Source organism: Halichoeres trimaculatus, unplaced genomic scaffold (genome assembly GCF_033239565.1).
Source record: "Halichoeres trimaculatus isolate MK-OKI-2021-1 unplaced genomic scaffold, fHalTri1.1 fHalTri1_scaffold_9, whole genome shotgun sequence".
Classification (NCBI taxonomy): Eukaryota; Metazoa; Chordata; class Actinopteri; order Labriformes; family Labridae; genus Halichoeres; species Halichoeres trimaculatus.
In genome coordinates, this window is record NW_027437188.1 from 21342501 (window position 1) to 21354544 (window position 12044).

The following is a 12044-nucleotide window of genomic DNA, read 5'->3' on the forward strand; positions in this document are numbered from 1 at the left end:
TCACTGATTGGGTTATGTGGAGGTTTTGCTTAGTTACATTCATAAGACCAAAGAGTTCACAGGGCTTTTAAGCAGCACCTGTAACCTCGTGTTTGACTGAGTCGATGTGTTTACTTCATGTGGATATTTTACTGAGGAATGGTAGTTTTAAAGCACTATAACACAAAGACACTTACTCAAAGTTTATGATCATAGGATTTATAGCTGTGTTAGTGGTAATAAAGCTGTTACTTTGACTTGTAAACTGTAATTGATCTTAGATTGGAATGGTCATAATCCATTTCTTTAGTCTGTTTATCAGTTGAGCAAACAGAAGTGTTTAAGCTTTTGCAAGCACACAAATATAATTTGATACAAGCTGAGTACCCCACCCAAGAAGTGGACTCTGACTGGGTCATATACACTGATATATTTAGACACTGCCACCTGCCAAGGGTTGTTTGGAAGGAAGCCAAGACCTGTGCCAAGCATGTGCACTGAGAGTTTGCCTAAAAACATGCTAAGTATAGATATGACAGATGTGGACAGAAGACAGTTATGTTAGTCCACTTTTTTGGCTTTAGATAATGTGTGGCTGTAAAGGAGAAAAAAAAACACTCAAATGCATCTGCAGATTTTTCTGTGCTTTCACTTATGTTTGTTCATACTTTAAAAACATTTTGAATCATACTTTTTATCTTTAAAGTTTTGGAACTCAGATTAACCCTCATAATGTGTCCGGAAATAGCTGAGCTTTATTAAAAGCAATAAAGAAAATAAGCTGCTTTTAACACTTGGTTGCAAGTATTTCAACCTTTGCAAATGATGTTTGAGCAGACGTTTGTGAGTTAACTACCATACTGAAGTCCCAGTCTGCCCTGTGCCCTGTTGACCCTGTTTATATGATCATTCATTTTAGGGTTCAAAGGTGCAGAGATGTGGAACCCAAACACTCCTTTGAGTGAGGACTGTCTGTACCTAAATGTGTGGGCCCCACATTTTGACAAACCGCAGCTTGATAGCTCAGCGCTGGTTCCTGTCCTTGTCTGGATCTATGGAGGCGGGTTTAATGGAGGGACATCCTCTCTTGATTTATATGACGGGCAATATTTGTGTAAATCTGAAGGCGTTGTTGTGGTATCAATGAATTACAGGTAAGAACTTAAGTAAACTTGCCATTTAATATAGTAAACATGAAAAAACGTGTGTAGCGTACAGGATATTTTTAGATGGAATGCAATAAAAAAAAAAAACTTTAAAAAGTTAAATTTACCCTTAAAAATCTTGATAGAAGGTTAGGATTTTTACTTGTGTTGAATGTCACAGACTTCTCATACATGCCCCCTCTGTACTGCAAATAGAACAGGAGTATCTGTCAACAGGAAGGTGCTTATCACTATGTGAAATTCTCCTTTCTGAAGGATGCATGGCCAAATTCCTGGAAAACATTGAAGTTCTAATTAATTGTTGGTTCAATATTGTCAACATCTGTCTCCTTCTTGTGCTTGCCTGTAATAGGCTTGGAGCTCATGGTTTCCTGTCTCTCCCTGACAACAAAAACATCCGTGGAAATGCAGGCCTGCTGGATCAGCGCTTGGCCCTCCAGTGGGTAGCCAATAACATTGCTGCTTTTGGAGGTGATTCTTCTAAGGTAATGTGCTTTGAGGATATTCTGAACTCAAAATTCATTTGAATTGCCAAATTCAACAATAAAGTAAGATTTACTTTGTAGATTGTTCTGGTAATTCCAGGTTACTCTGTTTGGAGAAAGTGCTGGGTCAGCATCAGTTGGTTTCCACCTGCTCTCACCAGGCAGCCAGGGTCTATTTCATAGGGCTGTAATGCAGAGTGGCTCTCCAAATGCACCATGGGCCACAATCAGCCAAAAAGAGGCCTGGAAAAGGTAAGATCTATACAATCAGCTTAAAATTATATTGTGCATCTTTTGGCTTTCTTGCCGAACATCCTCATGATTTGTCAAGACATTCAGTGCAGAACAAATGTGTGTAACTATTAGATGAAAAGGCTTGAGCAAATGGAAGAGGTTAAAAAATACCGCAAATTCATGCTTCAACGCAAAAGTTCATATAGCTAGAAGCAGCCACCTGCCTGACGAAACATCAGCCCTTGGACGGTAATGTTAAAAAAGGACACCAGTTTACGCCTGGTCAAATAGTTCTTACCACCATCCTCCTTATCCAAATCCTCAATATATGGTAACCCAATATCTCCTTGTGTTAGCATGCTAGTGTCTGATTATATCAGATTATTTGGATTGACAGACTCTTCCACTTGATTTCATATCTGTGACAAAATAATGTGGTCTGTCATGGACTAATTTGCAGGAAGCTATTGTAATTAGGTGATGAGACTGGATTACTAAATTTGTAGTAACACAAAGTTCAGTTCTACAAACCTACCAATAGAAATTTAATAGGAGCAAAGATCAACTGTACTAATCATATTTAAAGAATATAGTAGAAAAGTGCCCTCTAGTTGCCCTTCCTGTGACAAATAGCATAGAAAAGTGCTCTCTTGTTTCCTTTTTCTTCAATTTAATGTAAAATGTGCAGAATATTCTTATTCATTTTGTTTCAATACATTGGATTTCTTTTTCACAATGGTTGGATTCTGCCAAATTCCATGATGGTCCCGAAAATATTTGCCAGAGTGAAGAACATAACATGCCAGATGCTACTAGCTACCTCTGCCTCTGTATGTTAAATTAGCCTTAAACTTTGAGTATCTGGACTTTTAATAAGTTTTCTTCTTCTCTCCATCACCATACAGAGCGAGGAAGCTAGCCACTGTGCTAGGATGTCCCACCGATGGCTCTCGTATGGAAGCTTGTCTGCAGAAGACTGATCCTTGGGAGCTCAGTTTGAAGAGCTATGACGTTTTTCCTACACCAACATTTGTACCCTTACCCTTTGTCCCTGTTGTGGATGGGGTCTTCCTGCCAGATACAGTTGATGTATGATGTTTTTAGTTATTTTAGTGGCCGTGTTACACATTATATTATGACATGCACATTTTTTTAAAGAATTCAAATGAACACTGATTTAACGCCATCTGGTAATGAATACATACTTTATCTAATAGCTTTGAGTTTGAACAGCTGTCATCCTTTTTAAGCCTGCTCTTTAAATTTTGTAGAGAAAATTAAAGAAACAAAGCTTTTTTTCCCGTTCAGATGTTGCTGAATTCTGGGACCCTCGGGAAACAAGATGTGTTATTTGGCCTAAACAAGGATGAAGGGACATACTTCCTAATGTATGGCATGCCAGGTTTCAGCCTTAATGACGAGAGTCTTCTAACAAGAAAGGAATTTTTAGATGGAGCTGCCTTTGCACTGCCAAATTTGAGTGCTGACGTAAGGGATACTGCAGTATTTGAGTATACTGACTGGACCAATGAGAATAACAGGACAAGAAATCGTGACCTGCTGGGTTGTCTGGTTGGAGACCAGATGTTTTGTTCCCTCCTGGAGTTTGCTCACAGGTAAAACATTACTTTCAAAATATTGTGCTGAAAATAAGAATAAGTGAATTCAGTGGTTAGCTGTGGGTCATTACACCTATTGCAACCTGTCATTAAACGGAGGGAAGATGTAGCAGAAGGGGATGACTCAGTAAACAGCTCTCTAGCCTTACCCTAAATATAAACAAGACAGAAACAGTTTAGTACCGCAATTGGTATTTTTTGTCTTTATTTTTCTAATTTATTTATTTGTAATTTTTTTGTTTTGTTTATTTTTGTTTTCATTTTTTTTTTTGTTTATTTTTGTTTTCATTTTTTTCAGGTATGCTCAACGTGGTGGAAAGTCTTTCCTTTATTCATTTGACCACCGGTCATCAGTCAATCCTTGGCCAGCATGGATGGGAGCTATGCACGGCTATGAGATTGAGTTTGTCTTTGGAATGCCTTTGAACACACTACTTGGATACACAAAAAATGAAGTGAACATGACCAGGAAGTTTATGAAACACTGGGCCAACTTTGCCAGGATAGGGTGAGCATAATGAGGTTACTCCAGTCACGTTTTGGGTGGGGGCCCTCATGTCACTGATGAGTTATCTTGATTTGGTTTTCTTTTTTTTTCTAGGAATCCAGGCATTGATGGAGCTCTATGGCCCAGGTTCACCGCTGAACATCAGGAGTATGTCACTCTGAACTACAATCATCCACAACAAAAAAGGATGCTGAAGGCGAAAGAGTGTCACTTCTGGAACACGCTAATCCCACGTTTACAAAAAGTCTCAGGTTAGTAACACACAGTGACAGCCCAGATATGTCCCTGTCCGGCTTCCCTCTGGTGTGTGTTGACTGCGTACATCAACTCACACTGGTTGCCTGTTCAGCCCCGCACTTTGCAGGACTGCCAGACAGCTGAAGTCACGAGACTCAGTAGTCTCAGAGCACATCTTCCTGTCCCTCTCTATCTGCCCAACAGTGGATTGACATGTCACAGCTCCAACATTGGTAAAAATTGGATCGTTGCATATATGCTGCGACCTGAGCCGGACCGGGGACATATCTAGTGTATTTGGGTCGTGAGAGTGCTGCCCTACTCTCTGTCATTTCTTTCTTCCTGCCTTACTTTCTCTCCGTCTCTCTTCCTCTCTTCTTTTCTCTTTTTATCTGTCTTCCTTTCTTTCTGCACCCCCCCCCCCCCATCTTACCCCCATCTCTTTTTCGTACATTAACTTTCTATCTATCTATCTATCTATCTATCTATCTATCTATCTATCTATCTATCTATCTATCTATCTATCTATCTATCTATCTATCTATCTATCTAAGCAGGCACACATAGAGCGCACACACTTGTACATTTCACAGCTATCTTTAGTGGGAGGCGTTACGTCATAGGGTGTCATTTGCCTTGTTTAGCCTGTGGAGGTGATGTGTTTCCTGGTTTGTACCTCCTCTGCCCCGCTAGTTCTGGAGGTCTGAGTGGGAGGCGTGAAGGGTCAGTTTTTGCTCACTGAGCACTGATCACATACAGTGTGAAAAATATACCATTGCCTACCCACAGAGACCATTATTCACAAGAACACACTCACACCATTTACTTCACATTTGCACATCTAGAAAAGGAAACATGAAATGCTGTCAACTGTGTAAATGACGCTTTCTCAGTAATTCAGAATACACACTTTCAGGTCCACTGGATGAATCTATTGAGGAGTATACGAAAAAAATGACTGTACTGTAGGACAAAGTCAAATCATTAAATATCCTTGTGTAATTTATAACACACTGAAAATTATTTTCCTTATTCCACAGATGAGCTGCTGTCTTGTACCACAGGAAATGGAGTTGCACTCTGCTCAAATTGCATGCTCCTTATTATTTTACTGGCTCTGACCTCAGCCTATTTTTAAAGGAAAGATAACTTCATCATGGACTTGGCTGATACTCCAAGGGCAAGTAGAAGACAGGAAAAAGGTCTGATTAACATTGTTCTTTTTTACTCGAAATGTTGTTTTAAAAGACCTTTCTTACTATTTTAAATTTCTTGATCAGATTAAGTGTTGTTTCAACTAAATATAAATATAAATATAAAATGTGATACAAACTCAGGAACCTTGTGGAATTGAACAGATAGACCTTTGGCATAAAAGAATACATAAATGAATGAATAAATAAATTTAAAGAAACAAACACATTTTTCAGCACTCAATTTTGTTGTCATAATACCAGAACTTTGAACCACAATGCTTTAATAATACTCTTACTTGGTTTAATACCACAGCAACAAAAAAAAAGGCACCTACACCCACAGTTGTTAATTCGGTGTACTTAGATTTAATTTTTTTTTCCCATAGAGAAGGAAATAGAGATAATATTTATACACAATGTTAAGCAAAAGCAAAACAAATTAAAAACTAGAAAGGCACTCAGAGAGCGATAACATCCGCAAAGCATATTGTGACTGTCACCCAACACTTTAGTCCTACTTTAATGTTATACTCCCTTTCAGCAGACTTTCTGCTACAATTTGGTGTTAGTTGCAGGTTTGTATGATAATCTCTTACCTGATAGTGTTGTAAATATGTAAATCTTTGTAACCATAATATTGCGAGGATCTGGATCGTACTTTTACAACTGTCAGGAATGATCGTGACCTTGTCTTGTATCTTATTTCAAAGCAATCTGACCATTTATGGTGGAGTTATATACACATATGGTAAAATGTCCCTATCTCACAATGAGAAGGAATCCTTTAAAAAAAATCTTGGATCCAGACGGTGATCAGGATCACCTCCAAAATTTAATCATGTCTTCCCCATCCTATTGTGAGCATTTCCTGAAAATTTTATGAAGATCCGTTTGTTACTTTTTGAGTTATGTGGTTCACAGACAAACAGACAAACTCTCCCAAAAACATAACCTCCTAGGCAGAGGTAATGAATGTTCTCTAGATAAAGAAAAGGTCTTCTCTGGATGACCATCCATAACCAGAAGTGTGTGGTGGTGTGTGTTTCTGCCCTCTGACTTTCTTGCTAATTTGGGCAGCAATACTGTAGCATCAATCATCTGCAATTATTTGGCAGTGATATGAAGCTTCCTGTCAGCAGTCCACAGGTCAGGACTAAGATAGAAAACTAAAGGGACCATGTGACATCACGGTCTCTCTGCTTAACTCTCAGTCTGTCTACAATGCACATCAAAAAGACACAAGTGCCAATCTTCAATGATAAAACCACCTAACTAACCCCCATTCTGAATGAGAACATTTGGTAGTGAAGAAGCTGTGATACCGGGCAGAGCAGAGACACACCAAGCATAAAGGAAGAAGCAGACTTTAAGTGGCAAACTACTTTTACATTCTTTAAATTATTATTATATATATATATATATATATATATATATATATATATATATATATATATATATATATATATATATATATATATATATATATATATATATTTTCATCCTGTTGGTCCTTCCTTGCTTTTTGGGACCAATGTTTCAAGTTTTACCTGCTTCATAAAACAAGTTTTGCCACTGTTTTTTTTTTTTCTTTTTCATGTACCACTTTTTTTTGTCAATCTTTAATTCATTTGGATGAAAGAAATAAAATAAAATGAAATGAATAAAAGAAAGTTGGAATCTTTAAAAGAGTAACCAGAAAATGATTGAAGTGCATGTCGATTTTAATATTCTAATTTAAGTGTGCAGCTAAACTGTTATAATAATAAAAAAAAAAAGATCAACACTCTGAGAACATGTTATATCTTTGCTATATAGAACTGATGAAATGCAGAAATCATGCATTGTTGGTCTCTGGGTGATGGTTTCATCTCAAAAACAATCAGGGATGCTCTTCACTTTTATTGATGTGTTGTCTATTGTGTTGGAAATAAAGACAATACAATGCACAAGATAATATTATTATGTGGTCTTTATTTGAATGAGGATTCTTTTCATCATGTTTACTCCATATTTAAAGAATCCAAGATTATTTTTTTGTTGTTTGTATTCACAAAGCAGCAAAACCGTGATTGCAGATTTTGCAGACATACATTGTTTACATTTATTGTTGCAAATGTAGTGTACAAAGTGCCCAATGGAAGCTATGAACTATAGTGGGAAAAATGCAGAAAAATGCATATCTAATGCCCTTAAAGTGTTTCTTTTTTTAAGTATTGTTGTTGCCATGAATGATTTGGAAAAACATTATCAATGCAGAACATTTACAAAACATTTAAAACATGTCCCAAAGCAAGGCACCAGTTGGCTTTGTGGTTTAAGTATGTGCTCAATGTGTTGGCTCTACAGTCCTTGTTCCAGCAGTTGCTGGTTCCAGTTCCAGCCACAAATATTTGCTGAATGCCCACTCCCACTTTCTACCTCTCACATTTCCTGTCTCTCTCTCACTGCCCTGACTAATTAGGACAAGGATACCCATATAAATGTTCCAAAGCAGTTGTCCAACCTCACGTACACACATGATTTTAAACCAAGGAAACGTCAAAGCAATGAAACAATCCGTAGTCACATGAGCAAACAGCGTCCAAGCCCAATATGTTTTTGTCAGAGACTAATCCTTTTGGCTAAAGTTTTTTTTTACAGAATAGCACGCTTGTTTCTTGTTCTGTAAAATGACAAACTGTTAGAGAGAGAAAAAAAGGACGTCACAACAATGTCTGAGCATCTGGTACAGATTGTGTGTGCATGTGTGTGCAACCAGTACTCTCAAGATGTGATGTAGGTGCATGATAGTATTACTATTGGGAAAAGGGTGTGTTGGCCAAAAGTGATCTGTAAAGACCAAGTTGGTAACACCCACATGTCTTGGTTTTTGAAAATATTTGTTGTTTTCCCTCAAAAAAAAAAACAAAAACATGTTTTCTTCAGAACATCTCATCCATAATATATGAAGATAGAGACAGTGAACTGGAACAAGAGACTGTATGAGAGAGAGAGACTAACAGAGAGCAAGAAAAAGTAAAAGGCAACCATGAGAAAAGAAGAAAACAAAAGGGATCTTTGTAAAAGAGAACATCAAAGTCTTTAAAGGTACAGTAAGTAGTTATGCTAGCCCCCGATGAGGATTTTCTTTATATTTAGACAAGGTGTTGCAGCTCTCTTACATAACCACAGGGAGCAGGAGAAAACAAATGTACAGAAACACAGATTTTGTTTGACCTTGTCCTCACTCTTTGAGAAGGAAAGAAACTGGAATAAATAAAATAAAATAAAAAATAGCTGGTGATTTATTGATGTATAAATCATGATAGTTGATCTAACGGCACTGAAGAAGATGAAGATTTTGTGTAATGCTCTACTGTTGCTTTAAAACAGAAAATTATCCAAGCCAAGCTTGTGCTTTGTGCTGCTAACTTCCCGCACTTTTGAAAAAAAAAAAGGCACATCATCTGTGCATCAAAGCAATATTAAAGCTTTTCTTAATAAAATCTTGGACAAAAGGCTCCTGCCTTAGCCTACTTTCAAAATACAGGTTGTACAGGTTGTCTATACACTATGAATTCCCACTCATGGCTTTTAAAGGATTGTTTCGCACGTAAGAATGAGTTTTGTCATAAGAATGTATACAAATAATCACTTTTGAGCGACGAACAGCTGCTTCACAGAGGATTTTCTGTCACCACTCATGTCAGCGCCACAGCTGAGCATTCAAACATGACAGTTTGACAGATATAAAGGGTGAGCTGCAACTAATGGGCGTGACATTGACAGCTTCATTAATTAAGCAGACAACACCCCCCACTGTGTGTCATGTGAAATTGCTATTACCTACCCCCAGCATAGTCAAGGAAAAACACACAGTGTCAAAAAGATAGAAATGCTTGATGAGAGACACTTAAAACATTTGTTAAACATAAGGCAGCAATGTCGTGGTCTTTGAAATGATACCTATTTGAAGTGACATTTAAAGGATTGCTCGAAATTCACAGTATCAAAGTACTTCATGTGATTCATTTTACTTTATTGTGAAAAAAACAAAAAAACATTGGGTTTCCTATTACTATTTATCCATTGATTTGAAATTTAAATAAAGAAAAATTAGTTTTAAAAAAGTATTATACAAATCTAAAGTTAGGTTTGTTTGTCAGAAAGTAGCATTCTTGGGAAGGAGCTTAAGGAAAGTGTGTTGGGGTCAGACAAACTTGCATCCTTGAGAGAAACTGAGTGATATAAGTCTCAGGATGGCGCCAGGAGTTTTATTAATCAGAAAGCAGCAGAGGATGAGGGTACATAGGTCAAGTCCTGCCCCCAGTCCTGGGAACCAATGTTAACGCCCATTGAAGAAGATAACAGGGCTATTCAACTCCACATCAGAGAGCACTTCTGTTTCCCCCCTTAGAGGAAAACTTCCGTGTTTGAGTTACATTCTTACAAGAATTAAGTAAAAACTTTTTTTTTTACAAACTGAACATCTTTTGCATCTTTTGTTGCCTCTTCTTGTAGTTCTGATAGATGTGTTTTCTATCGCAGGGTGTGATCATAAGTTCACTTTAAATCAACATCAACTTTATTCTTTCTAACTTCCTTTGGGTTCCTTCCTGGTATGTAAGAAGGCCAGCCCAAACTAAGTCCTTTTTCCTGTTTGACTCAACCAGTCAGCTGTTGACAATGCAAAGGAGGTGCCAACTTGGCATCCTTACTGAATACTTTCTCCCACCACATATGGTTCCTTATCCTGAATCAATCAACTAACCAATAAATAAATATATAATAATAACAATACAATGCACTGGAACTTGTCTTTGTGGTAAATGCTGGAGGAAAAAAACGAGGCATAATAATACTGAAAGGTGCTCATTAATTACCAGTATAAATGCATCTGTCTGGGTTTCAACAAGTAACCCTAGTTCCTTGAAGATGGATTTATTTATTTATTGTGCTGACCTCTTTTTTTTAATTGCTCGCTCTTTAAATTTTCTTTCTTTTTTTGTTATACTCATTTATTTATTTTTAAATTATCATTTTTGGAAAAATTATGTGTTGAAATATATTATGATTCATTGTCTTGCTTTAGCCAACTAGGTTTTTGTTGAGAAGTTTCTGTGTTAGATAATACTTAAAATCTGTGGCCTGGTTATGCTCTCTGATATTATTGTATGGCCCTTAAAACAGCATGCAAAAAAACCCCACTCACATCCATGAATCACTGAAATCTTCAATCTAATTTGAGACAAGATCAGAACCACATTTGAAAAAGAAAAAAAATAAACTATTTATTTGTGAACTGAGTATGTTGTAACCACTAAATTACTTTGTAATCAACATTTTCAAAGGTCGTACTGATTTACTATGCTTATGATTCTATGCTTATTGAAAGCAGTTACTTTAAAACCCAGAAAAGATAATGTGCACTGGTTAGGAATTGGTAGCTTTTTTTAATTATTAATATTATTAATAGTAATGATAACAATATTTTGCTGCTACAATCTTGAATTAATGAAGCTAATTGCCTGTGGATTGATTAGTCATAGTTAGGCAATATTTTAGAGACATTGTCAGTGCGACTGTTGAATGTGTACAGAACAAGATTTGTCTTTCGTGCTCTTGCGTCTGCAGCATGGCTTTTAACAGGTACACGAAAAAGAGAGCACATCAGCCCAGTTCTCGCTAAACTTCACTGGCTGGCTGTGATTTTTAAAATTGATTTTAAAATTCTTGTGTTTGTTTTTAAGGGCTCTAATTTCGTGGCGCAGCGCAGGGGGCGCAATCGCTATTTAATGTAACCGTCTGAACCAGCACATACATTTGTTTCTATATTAATTTTCCTGTCACATCTGATGTCAGATTAAAGCCGTTTGTCATAATGGAAAGTTAGCTCCTGTAGGTGCCAAGGTCCAGGAAGAAGCTCAGAGTGGACAGGGCCTTCTCTAATGTTGCTCCCTGATTGTGGAACAGTCTTCCCCTGCACATCAGAGAGGCCCCTTTGCTGTCCACTTTAAAAAAGCATTTTAAAACCCATTTTTATTCATTGACTTTTAACCTCAGCGAGACTTGCTTTCTTTGCTCGAACTTATTCCTTTTTATTTTTTTATTATTTTGGGATGTTTTCTTTTATGTGTCTATTTTTCTTGTCTGTTTTTATTATTTTATACATCACTTTGTTTACTGCTGTGGTTCTTTTTGAAAAGTGCTCTATAAACAATGTTGGTATGGTATGGTCTTTCTACTTACCTTGAAGAAAAGCACTTTTTTTTTGTTCTTATCAGCCTGACCTTTCCTTACTCCAGAACACTTTACCCGAAGTTATTCAAAGTGTGTTGATAACACACAACTATAAAGTTGAGCTCGGTTTTTGAAGCTTGTATGTTTTTAGTTCTACTTTCTTCTGTCAGACATTCACATGTGCGTCAGATCAGAAATGCATGTCCTATTGAAACAAAGCTAGTAGGCTGCTTCCCCTCTCAAGTGACAGAGGAGGATACAATGGCAGGATGAAGGTTGTCCTGGGCTCTTGTCTATACATAGCTGATATAATAAATGTCCTTTTGTGCAGATACGTTTATTCTTGGTCCAAGCTGAATAGATAAATTGGAGCAGGGGGTGGGAGCAAAGACACAAAGAAA

General features: G+C 37.1%; 1 protein-coding gene across 1 annotated transcript in view; it reads left to right on the forward strand.

The window, feature by feature from the left end:
- The window catches only part of LOC141798131 (cholinesterase-like), an 8878-nt gene extending 3348 nt beyond the window's left edge, over positions 1-5530 (forward strand). Inside the window, exons 3-10 of the mRNA XM_074679936.1 lie at positions 899-1133; positions 1498-1630; positions 1731-1882; positions 2770-2953; positions 3173-3480; positions 3782-3991; positions 4085-4242; positions 5269-5530. Coding sequence (XP_074536037.1) covers positions 899-1133; positions 1498-1630; positions 1731-1882; positions 2770-2953; positions 3173-3480; positions 3782-3991; positions 4085-4242; positions 5269-5366 — 1478 coding nt within the window. The 3' untranslated portion in view covers positions 5367-5530. The remainder of the gene's footprint in view (positions 1-898; positions 1134-1497; positions 1631-1730; positions 1883-2769; positions 2954-3172; positions 3481-3781; positions 3992-4084; positions 4243-5268) is intronic.
- The last annotated feature ends 6514 nt before the right edge of the window (positions 5531-12044 follow it).